Source organism: Lepidochelys kempii, chromosome 19, assembly GCF_965140265.1.
Source record: "Lepidochelys kempii isolate rLepKem1 chromosome 19, rLepKem1.hap2, whole genome shotgun sequence".
In the NCBI taxonomy this organism is placed as follows: domain Eukaryota; kingdom Metazoa; phylum Chordata; order Testudines; family Cheloniidae; genus Lepidochelys; species Lepidochelys kempii.
The window spans coordinates 1201207-1223185 of NC_133274.1; the positions used below are offsets into that span (position 1 = coordinate 1201207).

At 48.5% G+C, this 21979-nt stretch overlaps 1 protein-coding gene across 1 annotated transcript in view; it reads left to right on the forward strand.

Moving 5' to 3' along the window:
* EPHA10 (EPH receptor A10) overlaps window positions 1–21979 on the forward strand; it is a 115617-nt gene that overhangs the window by 58804 nt on the left and 34834 nt on the right. Inside the window, exon 6 of the mRNA XM_073317553.1 lies at window positions 16257–16381. Coding sequence (XP_073173654.1) covers window positions 16257–16381 — 125 coding nt within the window. The remainder of the gene's footprint in view (window positions 1–16256; window positions 16382–21979) is intronic.

Genomic DNA, 21979 nt, shown 5'->3' on the forward strand with positions numbered 1-21979 from the left:
CCTGTGATAAGACCCCGCACCCTCTCCTGCACCCCAAGCCCCTGCCCCAGATCCAAACTCCCTCCAGACCCCACACCCCCTCCTGCACCCCAACCCCCTGCACCAGGTCAGAATCCCTCCTGCACCAAACTCCCTTCCGAAAAGAAACTAATATAACAGCTGTTCTAAGGTAAGACGTAGGCTATTTTGCATTAACTTAACTATATTCTACATGTTTTAAGACTGAAATATAACCACAGAACGGCTTTATGTTAATTAAAAGGCAAGTTTAGTATAGCGTTAATAGCCTCAATGCCATAATTGTGATCATTTTGTTTTAAATTCGGAAAAAGACTTGTAGACAGGGGCCCCACATAATCTAATAGCCCTGGGCCCACAGGAGAGTTAATCCAGCTCTGTCTGCAGAGCCCTTAGCTCTCCTTGTACTGTGCTATTTCGAAGCTACACAAGGCTATTCTGACGGTGAGGTTCTGAGCTCCATGGAGCTGAGAGTCCATTGCATGATTAAGTTACAGTCTGAATTTATGGATCACAAAAGTGTCTTCAGTTCTTGCAACCCAGCCACGTGAAACTCCTTAACAGAGTGATTCAGCAGCTGGCTGTCCCATAGGACTAGGAGAGCGTTAGAATTATTGGTTACATTGTTTTCTCCAGGCCACAGTTTCAGGGCACAATTTCCCATTGTAAATATCTTCCTTCTCCCTAGGGGCTCACACCTTTAATTTCCTGACCTGAGCAGAACTGAGGAGCCTTTCTGTCTGCATGCCAGAGCCCTTCCCTGGTGGAGAGGGGCTTGTTCTCATTGCTCCAATCCCGTTATATTTCTGCAGGTCCCTCTCCATGATTTAAACCTCCTCAAGGCAAGCCGGCAATGGCTTGTTGTGTCCTTGTCTCTCCCTCTGTTGTTGTTAATTTGCATGAAAATCCATTCCCCAGCCACAGTTAATGGAGATGAGCCATCTCCATGTCCCTCTCCATAGGAATTGGCCAACAATTTAATCTTGAGAGATTAAACTTTGATCTTGTTATGAATAATTTCCCCACTGTTTGATCAAATGTTTTTGCTCACGTAGCTGCTTTTCCTTTCCTCACTCAGTCATTTCTGTGACTGTGCAAGGCCAACATGGACCCATCCTTCCGTACAGGAGACCTCTTCTGACCAGTGGAGGGTCCTAGCTTGGTAAAAAGCTTTTAGTGTCTGAGCTCATGTTAACCCCGTAGGTCCATGTCAGGCAGTCAGATGGCTTGATTCAAAAGTAGAAAAAGTCAGATTAGCCCCCAGGGAAATGCTGTGGCTGCAGGAGAGCTTGTTAGGGGAGCTCTCGGAGAGGCGAAGGTGGGAGGAAGGTGTGTTTAAGCCACTCACAGGTCACTGTCTGACAGATTCTTGCTGCCATTGGAAAAAGACTCTTTCCTGGTTTGGCAGCAAGCAGGCAGAATGTGTTTCCGTGTTGCTTTGACTTATCCACAGGTGGGAAGCCAACACTGGTCACAGCTGACAAGTGGGGAAGGACAAGAGGGCTGATTTGCAAGTTTCCAGAACCAGAGTGTATTAGACACAGGGGCTGGGTGAATCTGTTGGCTGAGAGGGATGAGAAACAGAGAGAAGTTTCTCTAAAGCAGGGGCTCTCAACCTTTCCAGACGACTGTACCCCTTTCAGGGTCTGATTTGTCTTGTGTACCCCTAAGTTTCACCTCACTTAAAAGCATCTTGCTTACAAAATCAGACATAAAAATACAAAAGTGTCCCAAGCACACTAGTACTGAACAATGGCTGACTTTCTCATTTTTACCATATAATTATACAATAAATCAACTGGAGTATAAATCTTGTACTTTTCAGCGTACAGTATATAGAGCAGTATAAACGTCATTGTCTGTATGAAACTTTAGTTTGTACTGACTTCGCTAGTGCTTATTATGTGGCCTGTTGTAAAGCGAGGCAAATATCTGGATGAGTTGATGTACCCCCTAGAAGACCTCTTTGTACCCCCAGGGGTATGTGTCCCCCTGGTTGAGAACCACTGCGCTAGAAGAGCTCCCACAAAGGTCTCCCAGCAGAGGGCGGTCGGGAGGCAGGTGCTCTCAGAATCTGTATCCTGAGCTATTATGTCCTGCAGGATGAGACTAAGACAAAGCTAGGACAGCAACTATTCTGCAAGATCCATCCTCCTCTAGTGAGAGAGAAGCAAGTGGCAACACAAGTCAGATTATCATACGCCCCAGGTGTGTGTATGTAACATGTCCCTTCTCCTTGGTTAATGGGAATCCTGGGTGGTTCTCGCAAACTGCTTAACAAATACATGACTCCTAAAGAAACTGAAATCCAGACAAAGAATATGGCAGAAGTAATCTCGTAAACTATCCCAGATCCGTGTCTCTTGTCAAGCCGCTGAGATTCCAGATGCAGCTGGCAATACAGAAATTAGCTAACCAGCTGAGACTCCTGCACCATTTGTGCTGAAACGGACTTTTATCTAGGTGGTGGGAATCCATGGAATTGCTAGATTGGAATGGTTGATTTTGTTCTTTTTGTGTTTGGTCTTTTGGGGGTTGTGCTGAATTGCAGGAGACCCAATTCCTCTGTTTTGATATGTTGTGTAAAAAATGACTGTGATAATTAACTTGTGCCCACCAACCAAGAAGGAAAAGAGGGCACCTTCCCACACCAAGGTGGCTTACAAGTCTGACTTGCCTGCAACATTCCTGCAAGATAAAAGACCAACCCTCCTTGGTGAAATCCCTGCACCTGTGTGTGTGCTCTGCTCTGGGGTGGTCAGACGGGAAGAGCAGCAAAACTCATTTTGAATGTGCAATCCAAACCCTGGGCATTGCAGTCACAGTGCTCTGGGCCTCCGCTTTGTTTAACAAGCTGTCACTTGCAATTTTCTGTGAGCCTTGATGTTCCCGCAGGAGAGCAGCTCTGTGCCCCCAGTTAAAGTGGGCTATTAATGCACTGCAGAGCATGAGCCCATTCTGCGAACTCTGTCCTGGTGATATGGGTAGGGCTGAAGTTCACACCTGGGGTTCTCTGCAAACAGCTCCCTTTGTGGGGAGGGATGTGCTTCCCTGTGCTGCCAGTGGAACATCCCTTACATAAGGGAAAGACAGTGACCAGAGGAGAGCTCCGGGGCTGTTTATATTCGCTCCTGCCTGCCTGGGGAGAACTGTTTCTTTTACAAGGGCTTTTAAACTACTGGTCGGATCCTGAATGTGCACTGGTCTTGGTCGAGGTGCAATAGAAAAGAGCAGTAACCAGGGTTTTGGGACTATAGTTCGTCGCTCTGAGCTGTTCTTAAGAGACTGGGTCCGAGAATCTCTGAACTCCCGCTATTTCAGAGCAGCAGAGACTTCGGAGACGTGTGTTGGACTGAGCCAGGCACAGGGAGGCTGTAAGGGGGTGGGGGAGGGAATGAGCTAGTGTCCTTTAAGTCCAGCTTTCCCTCTGGCCTCCCACCTGCCTCCTTTCTGGGTGTTCTGCCTTAGAGCCTGGGTACCTGTGCGGCACGCTCTGGCTCTGAGTCTGGAGACAGTGAGAGGCAGGAGGCCTTTCAAGGCAGCATGCTTAGCACATGTGAGGAATCCACCGTATGGCTGGGGACCCTCGGGTACAAAACCAGCAGCAGTGGCGGCCGCAAGAGTTGTCGGTGGCGGCAGCGCTGAGAAGCTCTTTCACGTCTCAGTTGCTGCAGAGTTATGAGACCCTTCTAGGTTCCTGGAGCACCTGTGAGAAGGTTGAGCCTGAGCATCCCTGTCTCTTGTTCCCTTGTCGGGTGCCTCAGCAAGCCCAGAGCTTTCGGACCATTCCAGGCCTCAGCTAGTCTGCTTCACAGGTGAAGAGCATCCTGACTGTGGGCCTGGAAAGAAGCAAAGGGCCTCAGGCTTCCTACATTGCTGAAGTGAGCTGTAGCTCACGAAAGCTTATGCTCAAATAAATTTGTTAGTCTCTAAGGTGCCACAAGTCCTCCTCTACATTGCTTCAGTTACTATCCGAGCACAGATGCACGTGTAGGAGGCTCACTTAGCTAAGGAAGGGGTGTTCTCTTTTTGGCATGAGCCCTGTAAGTTAGGGTTGTCGAGGACTCAGAACAGGCGTATCTCCAGCTGTGTCCTGAACTGCCAAAGCTGCTCTGATTTCCCATGATAGCGCAGTGTGGACCTGCTCTGTGGGAGCAGAGAAGTGTGGAAAGAGAGAAGCCAGGACCAACTGGAAGATGCAGAAGCAGAGGAGACCTTGTTCATGGCTGGGACGTGGCAGCTTCAGGGGAGGAGATCTGCAGCAGCAAAGCTCCAGCTGCGGATATACAGATTCAGAGGAAAACTTAAAAAAAGAAACCAGGTCTTATTTCGCTGCCAGGTCCCTGTTCCTGTAAATATAGCTTTGACTAAAGCTTTCAGCTCTAACCACTTCCTGCCCCTTCAGTGTTCACAAGAGGTTTCATTAACATGTCTCCATTGTGTCTGCAGATGCAATTTAGTCCACAGGAGGCAAAATTAATACTGTGTTTTTTCTAATCTGGCCCAGCATGGGGCTAAGTAAAAGTGTTTAAAGAGAGAATGGAGCTGCTTACCTGCGGGGAGGAGTGCATTAACCATGCAAATGTACACTGTAGGACAAGGTCCTTTACATTCCCGGCAGGGATTGGGTTCTGTCTTTTTTAAATTTGTTGCAAATTAATAGTGCGGCCATTGCTGAAATACACTCTAATTTCTGTGTCTGTGGGAATGTGATTTGTGCCCAATTAGGGCCTGGCAGGGAAGCTTTATGTGGCCACACGTGGCTGGCATGCTCCTGACCACCCTGCCTGGACAGGGTGGTAACCGGGTAACCAGACTTCTCCTGGCCTACTGCACAAGTTGAGGACATACTAGGTCAGTCTCCTGCAGAAACACCCCTGGGGCTCTTTCCTATCTGCTCAGAGGAGAGAGGACCTTGGTTTTTAGTGTCTATTTTGAAAGAGCCTCCCAATGAAATGCATGGAGCTTCATTTACAGCTTAGATGGCAAGTTCCTCGTGGCACGAACTGTCCTGTGCAGTGCTCAGTTGGCCGAGGGAACAGTTCATTACCCCAGACAGGCTGTTCTGTGGAATGTGTGAATTATTTTGCTCGGTTCCCTGATCTTCTCCCCACTTATCTCTAGCCTCCAGCAGGCAAGTGCTGGCATCTCCAAGTGCTCGCGTCAGTCCCTCGGCGTTTCCTCGCTGATTTCAGACTCCCTTTGAACCGGCACGGGGCTGGCCATATGCTCCCCTTTGTCATGCTTCATCTGGATGTGCCAACAGCGGCAGGAGATGCAGCTGGACTGTATTAATGGGGGAAACTCCCTCCTGGATTTGAGTAAACCTGAGGTTTTGAACTATAAATTTTACAGTGCTCTATCTTCACCAGCCAATAACTACTCAAAGTGACACTTGTTAACAAGGAAATTCAAATGTCCTCGTTCTTACCAGTACAGGGAGAACCATTAGGTACCAAGCAGGAGCTGGGCACAGCCCCTGTTACAGCAGCAGCTCAGCAAATAAAGGGGAGCCGCGGTTACCTGCAGAATTCCCAACAGGCCTTGGCTTCTAGCCAGCTGATTCAGCTGAACTGCCCTGCCCAAAGCTGCAGTTCAGTCCTGGCTCCCAGGTGGTCCTCACATACCTGCACTGGTCATTGCTGCTGGGTACGTGCGTTTAATGGGCAGCTTTTCTAAATACGTTAAAACAAATTCCAGGGCTTTGTTCGTACTAGTCCAACACAAGCCATGCCTTTGAGTGCTAGCATCACGCTCTGGATCTTCTGGAGGGAATGCTGTCTCCTATGGTGGGAAAAGAAGTCAGGACTCCTGGGTTCTATTTCTGGCTCTGCCACAGGTTTCCTGTGTGAATTCCCCTGTCTGTGCCTCACCATCCCCATCTGTAAAACTGGTCAGCATGATTACCCCATCTCCCAAGGTGCTTGCGTCTGTCAAGCGCTTGTTTGCTGAGCACTCAGTTCTCACTGAAGTCAGTCCCCCTGCTCTCAGGCTCTATGTGTTTGATTTTCAAATACCCTATGGAGTGAGAAGTGGGGTTATTCCTGGTAAATCCACTTCTTCTGCCCCGATATCTGGTCTGTGTGCATAACTGGGCAAACTACCAGGGCAGGAGAGTCAGTGCAGTGCCTTTCAGGGACACTAAGCACTAGATTTATGGCTCTTTTCAGAGTTCATTTAATGTCACTGCCTGGAGTTCTCTGCAGCCAATTCACACAAATTAACAGGTGTGAATTAGTGTTTGTGGCTTAAACTTCTGCTGTGTGTCCCTGTTGTCATTCAGGCTTTGTCTTGCCTCTCTTATGGCTGCTGAACACAATCGGACCTCAGGTATAGAGTGTGCAATGGCTGAATGCTGATTTTTGTAAAGCAGTTCACAAGATAGGAGTGAATAGTTCCCAGCATCACACATCCCCAAGCCATCTTTTCTTTGGCATGTCTCTGTGGCTGTTGGGCTCTGTCCAAGTTCAGAGAGATCAGCTGCCTTTCCACAATGTTAGCTCCAGCATTCGTTCTCTTCCCTTCCTGCCTTCGCTTTGGAACCCTCACGCTAATTTCTTTGGATGGTTTTGGAGTGTGACTTTGGTTGCAGGCTGGATGTGGTTTGCTTCGTAGCTTTGACTCCTGGGGGTCCTGAGCTCTGTCCCTTTGGGCTAGGGCTCTGTCCCATACCTCTCCCCTCCCTCCCCCAGTGTGATAACTTGGAGTGTGTAGCTTGACTTGTGCTTATTACATGTGTTCTCCCTGCATGCCAAATGGCAACAGAGACAGACAGAAATGTCTGTGGAGAATAATATTATCCTCTAAAGCTTTCCTGAAGGGCCCCTCTCAATTCCTTATCCATTAAATCACACGTTAAAAGTTCTTTTGCACAGATACCGTAAACACCATTAATTTCCCGTCTGTGCTTTCCTGGGAAGCTCCCCTGAGAGTCCAACAATAACTGTTCGTGTGCTTTCCCGGTCTGAAAATTCTTCCTTTTGTTTCTGGGATTTTTGATACTGACCCAAACGGGGCAGGATTTTCAGGGACTACTTGCTGAACTTCTCTAATAACACGTTTCAGAGGAGCAGCCGTGTTAGTCTGTATTTGCAAAAAGAAAAGGAGGACTAGTGGCACCTTAGAGACTAACCAATTTATTTGAGCATAAGCTTTCGTGAGCTACAGCATCTGATGAAGTGAGCTGTAGCTCACGAAAGCTTATGCTCTAATAATACGATGGCTCATGCTCTGTTACACCCAAATCCTCGCCAACTCTGTGTATAAACTGGGATGCCTGATCTCATATCTACTGCCAGCATGCTGTGCGAGGAAGCTGGCCCGAGGTGGAGAGGAGTTTAGGCACTGAGGTCTATTATCCATCTCTGGCCATTAAACCCCAGGAATAGCTGCACGTAAGTAGTTAGGTTTAAAATGAAGGGTGCGTCTACGCTGCAATTAACCACCCACGGCTGGTACATGTTAGCTGACTTGGGCTGCAGGGTGGTAAAATTGTGGTTTACACGTGCAGGACCCTGTGATGGGGGAGGGTCCCAGAGGCCAGACTCCAGCCTGAGCCCGAGCCTGAACATCTACACTGCCATTTTACAGCTGTGCACCCCGTGCTGACGTCCGCTGACGTGGGCCAGCCCAGCCACAGGTGTTTAATTGCAGTGTAGACATAGACCACCTGAAACGGCATTACCCAGAAAAATGGAATCCTCCTGGCTCTGAATTTTTTCAGTTTCAAGAGAATTAATGTCTTGCACATTAGCCACTTAGGCTATGTCAGCCTTTCCCAACATCTCATTGAATTTATAATGATAAATACCTTGGGGGGAAGGAGAGTGGGGAGGAGGGAATCTCTTTTACTGCCCTATTAAAGCAATGTGTCCTGTCTCTGCCCTGCAGAATTCTTGGAATTATAAATTGGGCAGCCCCAGACAGAGCTGCTTTCTCCTATAGATGTTATGTTAGTGAAGTGTTCTTTAAGTCTGCTGACATGATGCCCTCTTGGTGGGTGGGTGGGAGCGTTTAAAGCAGCACTGGTTTAGACCTCATGTTACTAACTGATTTCAACTTTGTTTTCTTGGGGTTGCCCTGGCCAGTCTCTGGCTGCATCTGCCTCAAGTCACGTTACAAACCTTTGCAAGCATGTTCATCTTGGAGTTGTTTGGCTTAGACCTTTGTTCCATGCAGAATAAAAAACCTGATATTTCCCTGCTCTGGGGGACTTGCATGATGCCCACAGTTTACAGGGAAAGATGCTAAATTAATGCCACATTAAAGGACATAGGATGCCTATGGGAAGAAATTGAGCTGGAAAATGAAAGCTTCTCTCTCAGAATAAAGCTGACTTGGTGAACTTGGAAGAGAGATCCCAAAGCTCGCTCTTCTGCCATGTGGCACCTTCCCCAGGATGCAGACTAGTTTGCCTCTCTGATTATGATGGAGAGAGGGGGATTTGTCTGGCATCCCCACAGATCTCCTCTGTTTCCCTATTCTCTCCTTTCTGAGCCTCCGCTTCCACTCCCAGTAGCACCACAAGAGTTGCCCATATGCATAGAGAGGAGACTTAACGTCTTTGCAAAGCCTCCCTCTCCCATCCCCCTGGGGAATGGATTGGAGAGACACATTTCAATGAGTGTGGATCCCACCCTCCCTCAGGTCTCCTGGGTGGACAGGAGGCAGGAGCCCTCCCCAGGTATTTAGGACATCACTAGACATCTCCTGCTAGAATCCATATTTCAGATGCAGTTGTTTTCTCAGCAGATGGCTGCAGTGAGTACACCTATTTTTATGCCTTTTCTGCTGGCTGGTTTGTTAATTAAGAGGAACAAAGCCACGCACAGTGAGATGGAGTTTATAAAATCAGGCAGAATGGTGAATAATTTAATGTTTGCTTTTCAGAATAGAGGCAATGTTAGGGAGTTTAAAATATTAATAAGAAACATTTTATTCACAACATGAATTACTCTATAGCTGTATGATTTTTTAATTCCTTTTTAATGCATCTGGGGCTTTACTTTGTAGCTGGTATCTAGCATATGGCACGAACGAAGAAGTCTTGCATACAGGTCTGCAGCAGATCATGGAGTTACCAGAAAAAACCCTAAGTATGATTAGCAATGAATAGGGTTTGTGAGCCGCAGCAATGATTGGAGGCGATACAGAGGTGGAATTGTGTGGGTGGCTCTGATCGTTAACGAAAACAATGTGACTTTCCCCAGCTTGTTGGGAAGCAGAAGGCCCAGGAGCAGAACTGGATTTGGAGGGTCTTTATTTAAATTACGCAGAGCTAAAAAGGCCCAGGCCCTAGGCCCCCTGCACAAGTTAGGAGAGCAACAATGACGATCAAAGAGCAGGCTGCTCTCCAGAAGCCAACAAAACTTGACCTCTTACAAAGCACAAAGATATTTGTCCTCTGACTATAGGTTAACGGCCGTTTGACAGTGATGGTCCCTTACAATCTGTGCTAACTTCTTATGCTAAAGTATCTGTTTGACCTTGTATTTAGCTGTGAGTACCTTTCCCAGACCTGAAGGAGAGCTCTGTGTAGGTGTAAAGCTTGTCTCTCTCATCAACAGAAGTTGGGCCAATAAAAGTGATTACCTCACCCTCCTTGTCGCTCTAAAAATACTACAGGCATGCAGTAGCCACTAAACATGGTGGAGGCGGGCATTTTTCCAGCTGTTCCAGTTACTACAGCTGAAACTGTGTGTGTGTGTCTTTGTCTTTGCAAGGCTGGCAAAAAACTATCATGGTTTCACCTAGAATATTTCTGTTTTTTCTCTCTTGTTGAAAGATTCTTTGCAGGTAAAAATAGTTTCTCCCTCCCACCCTCATTCCTTAGCAAATATTGCACTTGAATTTTTGCCATCACAGAAAATGGCTCTGAGGGAAATGGTAGCCGGGTGTAATTTGCAAGATGCGGTAAAAGGAAGTGCAGAACCGGCAGTAATCCTGTCATATTAACTATTGTTCTCTGAACTACCACACGGGGGCAGCAGGCTTCGTGCCATTCCTGTTGTTCCTGTAACCATAGCTTTTAGTGTCTTTGGTGGGATGGGACCCTTTAATTGTTGACATTTGAAGTTTTCAAATACAGCTCCACACCAGAGACTCTGGTGCAAAGGCCACGCCAGCAAGACTCACGTTGCAGGAATTAGACGGAATCTAAGAGTTGTCCTCTGCCTGTTGTTGTAACTGCCGGACAGACCATACAGGATGTAGAGTTAGCAGCAATGGCAAATGCAGGCACACTGGCAAATGCAGCTTCAGACCACACCTGGACATCCACCTGCAGAGCTGTCACAGGTCTGCTTCTCCGGCTTCATGCTGTCATTGGGTCTTTCGCAAAAAGAAAAGGAGGACTAGAGGCACTTTAGAGACTAACACATTTATTTGAGCATAAGCTTTCGTGAGCTACAGCTCACTGCATCGGATGGCATCATCATTTGGCATCCGATGAAGTGAGCTGTAGCTCATGAAAGCTTATGCTCAAATAAATTGGTTAGTCTCTAAGGTGCCACAAGTCCTCCTTTTCTTTTTGCCAATACAGACTAACACGGTTGCTACTCTGAAATTGGGTCATTAATTTCAAACACAGCAGAATCCTCCCCCTCCTTCCCCAGCACTACACAGGGGCTATCATCTCGGAAAAAGAGTTGCCAGAACTTGAGGGCTCAGGATGAGCCAGATGTTTGGCTTCAGTAATAGGTCATCCTCTGTTTCAGGTCTCCGTTGAGCTGTGGGAATGAGGTCAGACTAGATGATCATAATGGTCCCTTCTGACCTAAATATCTATGAATCTATGAAGCTGACCCTGGTGTCTATGAAAGTCCCAAATGGTCCCTTTTCATTCTGGGCCTTGAGAAGGATTCCAACCTCTGCATTCATTCATGCTGCTCCCACCCAGGAAACTAGGCCTCTTCTGCATGGTCTGTCACTATGTTCTGAAACATTAATAACCTTTGTTATCCTCTTTCCCCATTGCTGGAGTGAATTTGCTCCACCCTCTTTACATATGGAGAATTCAATATCCTCCTAAAGGTCAGTGCGCAGACCTTGTGTATTTACTTGGAGCATTTGTTCTTAAAATGTCAAATAACAACGTCTAGTCAGATTAGAAGCAAATGACAGGTGACCTGTGCAAAGAGAGCGTGCGCGCGCGTACAAACAGCAGCTCCCTGGCTTGCTTTTGCTGGTGGCACATGTTGAGGCTGGTCTGGCCTGTGCCAGCTTTTAAATAGAGGCTGAAAGGACCAGGAGCCAGTCAACATGAATAATTCATCAGCAGGACTTTTCTCAGCAGAGATTAATGAGCTACATAATAAATCCAACATTTCACAGCTACTTAAGTTTGCTTTCCAGGGACTTGTTCCTCTCACCAGAATTCCCTGTAGGATAGTCAGGCTCTAGCAAGCTCCCAAAATCTGGGGAGAAGGAAGACAACATAGAACTAGCTAATTTCCCAGACAGCTTTCCTCAACAAGGTTCCGTTCAGGCTGTCAGCTCAGCCCTGCCGTCCCCTGTGCCAGCTAATGGAGGGGCTGTGAGAGACTCTTGCTCTGATTAACAAAAAGTAAAATCTGTCTGGGCTTTAACGATTGGGGATTTGTGTTTGAATGACCTGGCAGGATATAAATGAGGAAGCCAAAACTGACCTAGGAAGACAGATAGAATCCATGAGAACAGGGCACCCTTTCACATCTTTTTCTGACCTGCCCCAGGCCCCCATTTCCTGTCAATGAGCCGTGTGTGTGTGTGTGCGGGGGGAGATGGAGGCCTCTGGAGCCGGAGACATCCTAGGTGTGCTCATGTATATAAGAATGCTGGGAGCTCCCCAGAGGAAGGATGCTACAGAAGGGCAAAATAAAGTGCCAGTCCAGTGATTAAAATTCACAGCGCTCCTGCTGTGAGACAGGAGGATTCTGGTCTCAGCTTTCCAGAGGAAGACACTGGGGAACAAAGATGAAGCATCTTGCCAAAGGCCACCCACAGTGTTGGTGGTCGAGTTGGTGTAGAACCCAGGAGACCTGACTCCCAATCCCTTGCTCCAGCCTCCCAGATACGGATGCTCCCTCTGACTGTGAGGGAGGGAATGTAGACGCCCAGCTCAGTGGGTGTGATGGAAAATGGGAGCAAACCAGAACTAGGGAAACAGCGAACTCCACTCCTTTGGGGTCTGACCGCTGAGACGGATTATTGCTGCTGTTCTCTGGTGACTACTGAGGATGGGGGAAAAGGAACATCAAAGAGTTTGTGTCCCTGATTTGGGGCCATGGTTCGGCCTCTTTGTTGCTCCAGCAGCAGGTGCAAGCAGTGTCCCCATGGAGACTCTGTTGTGAACAGCCACCTGCGGACCAAAAGTTCCCTCAAAGAAGCTCATTTCAGAGGATAAATCAGTGTAAACTCTCTTCTCTGCTCTTGCCTTGCAGCTTAAAGGGGTGGAATGCGATGGTCTGCTCCTTAGGCATTTCCAGGACCCAGATCTTAGAATGAACAGGGGAAGGTGGGAGGTGATGGCAGCCCAACAAGCTGCAGCAGCCGCGAAAGAGACTTTATATCAGGAGGAACAGGCCAAGGACGGAAAACATTTCCCCTCTCCTGTCAGAGTGATCGGTACTGCCTCAGGGGAGAGTTGGGTTTCTCATTAATCTGGGACAAAAAGAAACTTCAATGGACATTTGTATCCAATGTACTAGAGATGGATTTTCTGTGCTGAACTATTTAGCAAAGTGGTTGGCATCTCCCTGGGCTTCTCCAGTCCAATCAGCCCATTGCCCAGTTCCTGATAAATCAGCAAAAAGTACATCAGTGGGGAGGCGAGGCTTGGAGTCTGACACCTCTATCCCACAGCGGGTGCCCCGTCCCTGACCCCGCTCCCTGTGTAAGCGTAGCCAGGCCCGCAGAGTCAGGCTGTCACACGGGACTATCTGGCCAAATAAAGAGCCGGATTTTCACGTCCTGTGAGCAGGAGCTGTGCTCCTGGGTGGTGACTGGGGAGACACTGTCTGCGTGTCAAACTCTGCCCCGTGTCTGACGCTCGGTGAATGCTAGGCCATGCTATACTGAGTTATGTCCAGGCAGAGATTTGATCTCTCTTTATTATCTAACGGGCTGGAAGGGCCTGACCTGGGCTCTGCTCAGATTTCCTCTTCTAGTGTGAAGCTGACTAATGGGAGTGTTGGTATTTAGTCGTACTTCCCATGGAGTCTGAAGCATTCCAATTGTCTGCCCAGGGGGCCAGTTACTGCCTATTAACAGCACAACAGGAGGCTAATGGGGCAATAAACAGCTGAACTCTGGTCTCCTTCATCTACTCCACGTTCACAAAGCATCCCTCAGAGCCTAAGCAAAAGGTTTTCAGTGAAGAGATGCCAGTGGGCTGCAGCTGAAAATACCTTCCTGCTCTGGTAGCTTGCCAGAGAGTTTGCTCTAAGGTTAGCAGCAACCTGTAGCAGCTGATGGTCTGTGCATGGGTGAGTTTTGTTCATATTTCTCAAATGACTGGAGCTTTCTCTTGATAAGCCTTGAAATCCAGCTAGTCGTTCATCATGGTCAATGGCAAGACAGCTCTTGCGTGCATCCCCATGGCAATAATATAGCCCTGTCTGTTGCCCCAATGAAGGGGGTGCGTCTTTCCAGTAAATACTGCTAGCACAGACGGTTCCAGGAAATCCCAGTAGCAGTCATGTTCCCTTCAATTCATGGGCGATTGCAAGGCATATGCTTTTGGAAAAGAACCCCAGGCCTCCCAGTGGAGACAGCCTTGTTAGTTTGTTCTCAGATCTCAGCTCTGCTAACACCCAGCTTCTGGTGGAGCTTTATAATTCCTCTGGCCATAACAGTCACTTCAAGGAAACCGAGGTATGAGTTAATTTATACTGTCTGTATTTTGTGGGCCAGATTTCCAAAGGGAAAGTGAAAAGGTCTAAAAAACCTCACTACCGGAGATGAAAACCAGGAGCTGTGACCCTGTGGGGCTGAACTGCGGTACAAGTATCTAGGGAAACGGGGGGGTTGTGCAAATGGACCTTTGTGTCCATTGGTATCTGTTTTGAATGCACGAATATGGGCTCCTGACTCTGGGATGCACCTTGCTCCCGGATGTGCTGCACTGTACCCCATATTATTCCAGTGCTGGAAGTTGCCAGTTGTGGAGTGATTTTCTGATAGACCAGTGTCCCAGGAGACTCATTTGTACCTGTGACCATGCAGCCCTATAATACTGTCTGACTGTAGTGAGAGTTCACAAACTCTGACCAGCAGAAGGTTCCAGGAAGTTGTGTGCTATAAACCCCAGTCCCACTCAGTCTCCCTCCTAAACAGCCCAGCATAGACTGACTAGCCACTAATTTATCTGCTGGCAAAAAACGGTGCTCACTTAACCCAATGGGCTCAGGGAAAATTCCCCTCCCAGCTCTGCACTGCAGAATGCTACTCCAATACCCTGCTTTCCACACACTTGCAGAATTCCTGGTGACAGTCAATGCGGGGATGTGTGTGTAGCAAGAAGGGAATGCTGGAGCTAAAATACAGAGCTGGAAGGGGAACCGCTCCCAGTATGGACGTTCAGTGCAAGTCCACAGAGCTAAGCTGGCTGGCTGGAGACCCCCTTTGGGCGACTGGGGGGATCTGGCTCAGGGTGCCTGAGTTCCACACTTAATAAGGTCCTTTTTTAGCAAAGAGCCTGTTTGTGTTGCCTGGACTAATTGACCAGACAGATCCCTATGTGTTAAGCTACAAATTATGCAGCAGCAAAGAGGGTCCCAGAGTCCTGTAGTTTTTGCTGTCGCCAAAAAGTTAAAGCAGCTTCCTTCTGTTTTAATGCAAAAGATTTTGGCTGTAACAAAGCCGCTTTTTTTTTTAGAAACGTTACCCTTTGAACGTGCCTTCGGATGACCTTTCCTTGGCTCTGCCAAGCCACCCTGACAGGGTCAGTACTTTTAACCAAAAAGGAACAGCCTAATGAAATTAACAAAACAACTAAGGTTACAAATTCAGCTGCGTTTACCCCCCCAAATGTATTTCTGCCTGTTTCATCAGTTCTTGACCTATCCGGTTGTAAATGCAGGCAGCCAGGCCAGGATCTAAGCAAGCCCCAGGGAATGTGAACAGCTGACTGAATAATATATCAGGAAGAGCTGATTTCCTCTGCTCCATGTTTATACTCTGAATCCTGAGAGTTCCTGCACGTTTAGTGCGGGACAGAGCCCCAGGATTTGTAAAATTGCAGACAGAGCACAGCTGGAAGGCCACTAAAGGCAGATGCAATTGAGTTTATTTCATGCCTTTTAAGTGCCCTGTGGAAACTTCTTGCCTTCTAAAGGAGCTAGCCCAGGGCCTATTTTATCAGCACAGGATTACAGTGCAGTGGAATTACCTGGGCAGCAGCAACTAGTTGGTGTCTTGTGACTAACCTTGGGCCTCTGTCTCCTCATGGCTGGTCAGTAGTCCTAGGGAGGGACTTGTACTTCAGGGTCTTATTGCTCAAATAAAACCCAGGCCTCCTCTGCCGTCTCACTTCTTGGCCACAAAGCAGGTGCTTGCGAGCTGGGCAGCAGGGTCTTGCTGCGCTCAACACCCCGGTTTTATAGAATCATAGAATATCAGGGTTGGAAGGGACCTCAGGAGATTCTAGTCCAACCCCCTGCTCAAATCAGGACCAATCCCCAATTTTTGCCACAGATCCCTAAATGGCCCCCTCAAGGATTGAACTCACAATCCTGGGTTTAGCAGGCCAATGCTCAAACCACTGAGCTATCCCTTTATGGTAGAAGAGGGAGATTTTCCCTCTGCCCTTCCAGCCTCTTGTCTCAGCAGAGAGAGAAAACAAAGGCGGTTCTGTGCACGGTGTGTGCGTCAGGCAGATGCCGACTATCCCTTTATTACAACACAACTTAGGCTAACGTGGAGTGACACCTATTGTGTCAAAGGGTTTGTCTGTGAAACTCTGTCTGCCCAGAAGCTGACGCCCTTTGTGCTGCATTCACAAGTGATCTGTCACTGGGGCACATTTGTATTTTACTACCCTGACCAGGCATAGAAATGGGTTGTTGATACTGTTCCTCGAGGGCCCAATGCTGCCACAGCTCTGCGCATGGAAGTCTCCCTGAGATGTCTCTGCATGACACGGCTGCACAGTCAGACTCTATAATCAGGGTGCTGTTTTTCTGGGGAGAGTGGTGGGGGAGCCCAGCCTTCTGGGGCGATGGTGTTAGTGATCTGCTTGTTTCTTCTCTCTGCTTTTTCAGCACCAGCTCTTGTCACTGACATCCACACAGATACAATTGAACAGAAGAGCATTTCCTTGTCATGGCAGGAGCCGGGCTTCCCAAGTGCCAGTAACACTGAATACGAAATCAAGTACTATGAAAAGGTAGATCCTTGTTTCCCGTCTTTTCAGTGATATGCCAAAAACTCAAATGAGAGGTTCCCCTGCTTCCCAGCCAGATTTGTGATACATAGTGCTGTCCTTACCGATGCTGTCTGCATGATGTTTGCTGTGACCCACTTGCTTTGTAAATCCTCAGGAATGGAAAATGTACAAGGGGGTATGTGTGTGTAGTGCATGGCATTGTTAAGACTTTACTGGCATGAGTTTGGGATGCTCCTGCTACTTTCAAGTTCCACGTTCCCCAGATCACCACCATGCAATCTGGTTATACTTTAAATTATTTTAGCTATTTTTAGAGTTCATTTTAATTGTTTTTTTTCTGTCTCCACCTGTGAAGCCAGGTTGCATCAGCACTTAGAATCATAGAATATCAGGGTTGGAAGGGACCCCAGAAGGTCATCTAGTCCAACCCCCTGCTCGAAGCAGGACCAATTCCCAGTTAAATCATCCCAGCCAGGGCTTTGTCAAGCCTGACCTTAAAAACCTCTAAGGAAGGAGATTCCACCACCTCCCTAGGTAACGCATTCCAGTGTTTCACCACCCTCCTAGTGAAAAAGTTTTTCCTAATATCCAATCTAAACCTCCCCCACTGCAACTTGAGACCATTACTCCTCGTTCTGTCATCTGCTACCATTGAGAACAGTCTAGAGCCATCCTCTTTGGAACCCCCTTTCAGGTAGTTGAAAGCAGCTATCAAATCCCCCCTCATTCTTCTCTTCTGCAGGCTAAACAATCCCAGCTCCCTCAGCCTCTCCTCATAAGTCATGTGTTCTAGACCCCTAATCATTTTTGTTGCCCTTCGCTGGACTCTCTCCAATTTATCCACATCCTTCTTGTAGTGTGGGGCCCAAAACTGGACACAGTACTCCAGATGAGGCCTCACCAATGTCGAATAGAGGGGAACGATCACTTCAAGTCCTAATATATAAACCTCCAGGGAGAAAGAGTAGAACTAATCATTTTTAGAGGTTTTTAACAGCTTTTCCTTAAGTGCATTAGAATTCTGAGATGTGGGAGCTTGCAACCAGCTTAGTTCAACACAAGTGCTTAGTCCCTTTGGATGAGAGGCATTCCCAGAACTGCAGCAGGATGAGGCTTATATTTTTGGCACTGACGGGTCACAAAATACTGAACCTTAAAAATTCAGTGAGTTCAGGACTGATTATTACCAGTCCTGGATTTTAGAGCTATGATTCGTGAGTGAAATTCACACTGGAGGGGAATGAAGCAAATGTTTTTGTGATTGTATTTTAAATTTAAAAATGGCCACTGTTTGATAGCTGTTGCGAGGTTTGAGAGTGTTAGAAGTAAAACTAGTGAGCAGAGAGCAGGTGAATATGTAGTAGTGGTAATGAGAGTGGTCCATTTCAAACAGTTGACAAAAAGCTGTGAGTAACAGTAGGGGGAAATTAGTATGGGGGAAATTAGGTTTAGTTTTTGTAATGACCCAGCCACTCCCAGTCTTTATTCAGGCCTAATTTGACGGTGTCCAGTTTGCAAATTAATTCCAGTTCTGCAGTTTTACGTTGGAGTCTGTTTTTGAAGTTTTTTTGTTGAAGAATTGGTATATGCGAATGTGATATCTGCCATCATGTGCCAGCAATGCCCCTCTGCCATGTACATTGGTCAAACTGGACAGTCTCTACGCAAAAGAATAAATGGACACAAATGTGACATCAGGAATTAAAGCATTTAAAAACCGGTAGGAGAACACTGCAGTCTCCCTGGTCACTCAATAACAGACCTAAAAGTGGCAATTCTTCAACAAAAAAACTTCAAAAACAGACTCCAACGAGAGACTGCAGAACTGGAATTAATTTGCAGACTTCTTTTAAAAGGTGCAGTGACATGCTGAAATTCTTTCCCTTGAAACAGATGATTCTGAAATAGATTCACATTAACTTGCTCTTTAATATCTGATAGTTTCCAAGAGAGGAATTTGTTGTGAGGTCAGGCGCTGAAATATAATATGATAATTTCTTAGCAAAAATAGTATCGTCACGAGATTTGGAGCATATGTGAAATAACAATCCATTGCCTCTGAATTTGGTAAGTAAGTTTAACTCTTTGTTTACCTGTGAGCAATTGCTAAACTGCATCAATATTTGAGCTGACTCCAGAAAACTGGCTTGGTACCTGGTCCTTGTATTTGAGGACTTAGTTTTTTCATGATTCTCTACACAGAGGGCTCTGAGGAAAAAAAACCCCTCAAATAGATAGCATGTTGCATAACAACATATACAGACCCAGGAGAAATGTAATTAACTATATCCAGGCTGTGGCATTAATGCTAGAAACTAGGGTTTGAGAAATTTGTTACGGTTAGTTATTCAGCATAAATAGTGTGTGAGAAACCCAGGCTTGAGCTCTGCAAAGCCTTTGACACAAAGTACAGCTGTATTAATTCTGGAACCCACAGACCGCAGTAAAACCTGGCCTCAAATAACTTCTACCTGAGCTTTGGGTGAAAAGAGACTAATCTGTTTGCCAAGCAGTTTGTTCCAAAATGCCATTGTTACCTCCCATAACAGCAGTAATCCATTAATCATCAGCATCTAATGTCCCAGCTTTAACAGTGCGTTTCCCCACATCTCACTCACGCCTGCACACGCAGCCCCAGCTGGCTGGGAATGTCTCCTTCCTGACTTGAAATAGCGAACAAGGCAGTGAAAATCCTTCAGTTGCTACCTACTATTGCTGTTACTTACTTTACAACACCCAAAAACATATGAGGCACCTCACAGAAAACACTTAAATTTAGTCCCTGCTCCAGGGTGCTCCAGCCTAATTGATGGGAATGTAGCAAACACACCCTAACGGGGGAGGGGGGGCAAGGAAAGACGTAGGTTCTGGACAGGGGCGTTGGAACAATTTGTGTAGTGGGGGTGCTGAGCGCCATTGAGCCAGACTAAACCTGTATCTGAGTCGGGGCAGGAACCGGCCAATGGGAGCTGTGGGGGCGGTGCCTGTGGGCGAGAACAGCGTGTGGATCCTCCTGCCCCCCCCCCTCACCCCGTCCCGCCTAGGAACCAGACCTGCTGGCCGATTCCGGGGCGCAGAATGGTGCCAGGACAGGCAGGGGGCCTGCCTTAGACCCTCTGACTGGGAGCTGCCCAAGATAAGCCTGAGCCCCAACCCCCTGCTCCAGCCCTGAGCCCCCCCCACCAAACCTGGAGCCTCCTCTTGCTCCCCAAGCCTGTCATCCCTGATCCCAGCCCAGAGCCCACTCTCACTCCCTGAACCCCTCATCTCTGGCCCCAGCCCAGAGGCCTTACCCTCTTCTGCACCCCAACCCTCTGCCTCGACCTGCAGCCCCCTCCCGCACTCTGAATCCCTCGGCCCCACCTCCCCAGCCTGGAGCCCCCTCTTGCACCCCACAACCCAGAGCCCGCACCCGTACCCCAGCCCAGTGAAAGTGAGTGAGGGTGGGAGAAGCAAGCCACCAAGGGAGGGGGAATGTAGAGAGTGGGGGCGGGGCCTCGGGGAAGGGGGTGGGGCCTCGGGGGAAGGGGTGGGGCGAGGGTGTTCGATTTTGAGCGATTAGAAAGTTGGCAGCCCTATAGATGATGGAAGTCACTTCAAGCTGGGGGGTGCAGCACCTGTGGGATGCTGCGCATGTCTAGATGCTTTGAGTGGTTTGTTAAGCCTAAGCTCCTTCTCTGGTGATGCTGTGCGAGTGATTGGATTGAGGAGGTGGAGGCTCTGGGAGGAGCTTTCCTAACCTGAGGTGCTGCCAGGGAGAAGCGTGAATATACCCAGGGGCCTGAGACTTCGAGATTCCCAATGGAGAACGTCATCTGCCTGTGGCAACATATGCCTGCTGTAGAGGCTGCATCTCTGGAGCCCATGGAAGTGCAGTGAGTGTCTTTAAGTGCAAGGAATACAGCAAAGCCCTCAGAACTGCTGTTCTGCCACACTGCGACCCATTGCCTTAGGCAGTGCTGCAGCCGAGCTCCTCTGTTCAGGGCTGCCATGCAGACACAGCTTCCCCCTCCCACTCTGACATTCCTCAGCCGCTGCTGGAAAGGTTCTGTCTGTCCCTGTCATAACAAGGCAGAAATCCGGAGCTAGCTGGGTAGGTGAATCACATTCGTGGGACTGGAATCGCTAGAGAATGTGTCTGCCAGCTTTGATTACTCCATGCGTGCTAACACATGTTTATTTAGTCTTGAGACACAGCGCAGTGCGGGCGCCCAGAGCAGCCTGCATCCGCGAAGAGCTCGGCCCTCGGCACTCCAGGCTGTTCACAGAGCTCTCCAGCAGGGCTGCTCCAGTCAAACATGCCTGGGAAGCGCCGGTGGGTTTAATACCATCCCCCTGTCACGGCGCTGGTTACTAACAAAGAAATCAAGTTAGACTGTTTGCAAAGATCCAATGTGCTGCCTTCGCATTAGCCATAATGAGAACAAGTAACTCTCCAGACTGCTTTCCCTCTGGCCAAAGAGCAGAGCAGGCAGCACCAGGGAGCGGGTGCGGTACTCTCTCTGCTGAGGCTGTGTGACTTCCATCCAGGGCAGGAGAGGCTGGGTGAGTGAGGCATTGCAGGGCCACGGCCGCTCCAGACCAGCTCAGCTAAAGCGTTTCTAAGTGGACGTGTCTTTGCTGTAGTTGGTGCCGTGGCCGAGAGATTCCCCCTGATGCTGTTTGCTGGAGCAGTTTAAAATGCTGTGTTCTCTCTAGGAAACCTGGTTTGTGTGCCAGGCTCTAGTCCACTCTGTAGAGTTGGGAGGAAGGGCTTAGATCTACCCGTCCGGTGGCTTTCCACTGGCTGTCAGCTGATGGCCCAGCTGGAGTGTGGTGGGATTCTGGCCTGGAGATGGTGATCTGGTGCACAGAGGCCTTGTTGGGCTGGGTAACCCAGGTCTCCCTAGACCACCTGCGTGTAGAACAGCATTCAGAGCTGGCTCCAGTTTGTGGAGAGGGCCCTCTCCAGATGGCCTGGTTGCAGCAGGTGTTCAGATTCCAAACGGTGGACGTGTTGTCCTCCTGAGTAGTGCAGTGAGTATAAGCGTTCCTCTGGGGCGGATTCTGTTGGGCACTGTCTCCTCTGCCCCTCACACCTCCACCCTACTCTTTGCTTTTCAGGGTTCTCCTGGGCTCTGGCCCAGCTGCAGCCAGAGCCCTCTTTGGGGCTGTGGCCCCCATTTGGTGCCTTTCACTGAGAACCTGCTCATTGCTCAGCCTCAGCCCCTCCCCTCTGCCTCTTGCCAGAGGCTGAAGGTCCCTTCTCCTCTCCTTGGAAATGGCTTGTAGCAACCCCCCAGGGCCAGGGACGTGCAGCAGCTCCTATTTAATTTAAATCAACCCCTCTCTGCAGACCCAGCTGCAAATTCTCACCCATTGTCCCAGCCTGAAAGGCCCCTTTGTTACAGAGGGAGCTTAAGGAGATGGCCATGCTGCTGCCAGGATGCACCAACTTGCCTCTGTCCTAACCTGCCTCTGCTCTCGCTCAGCCTGCCCTTTCCCCTTCCCCTGATTCCTCCAAGAGCCTCTCTGTTCGAGCCTCCCCCCTATCCAGGGTACTGAGCATGGGACTCTTGGCCCCTCAGGCGACTCATCCCCCCAACCTGCCCTGATGCA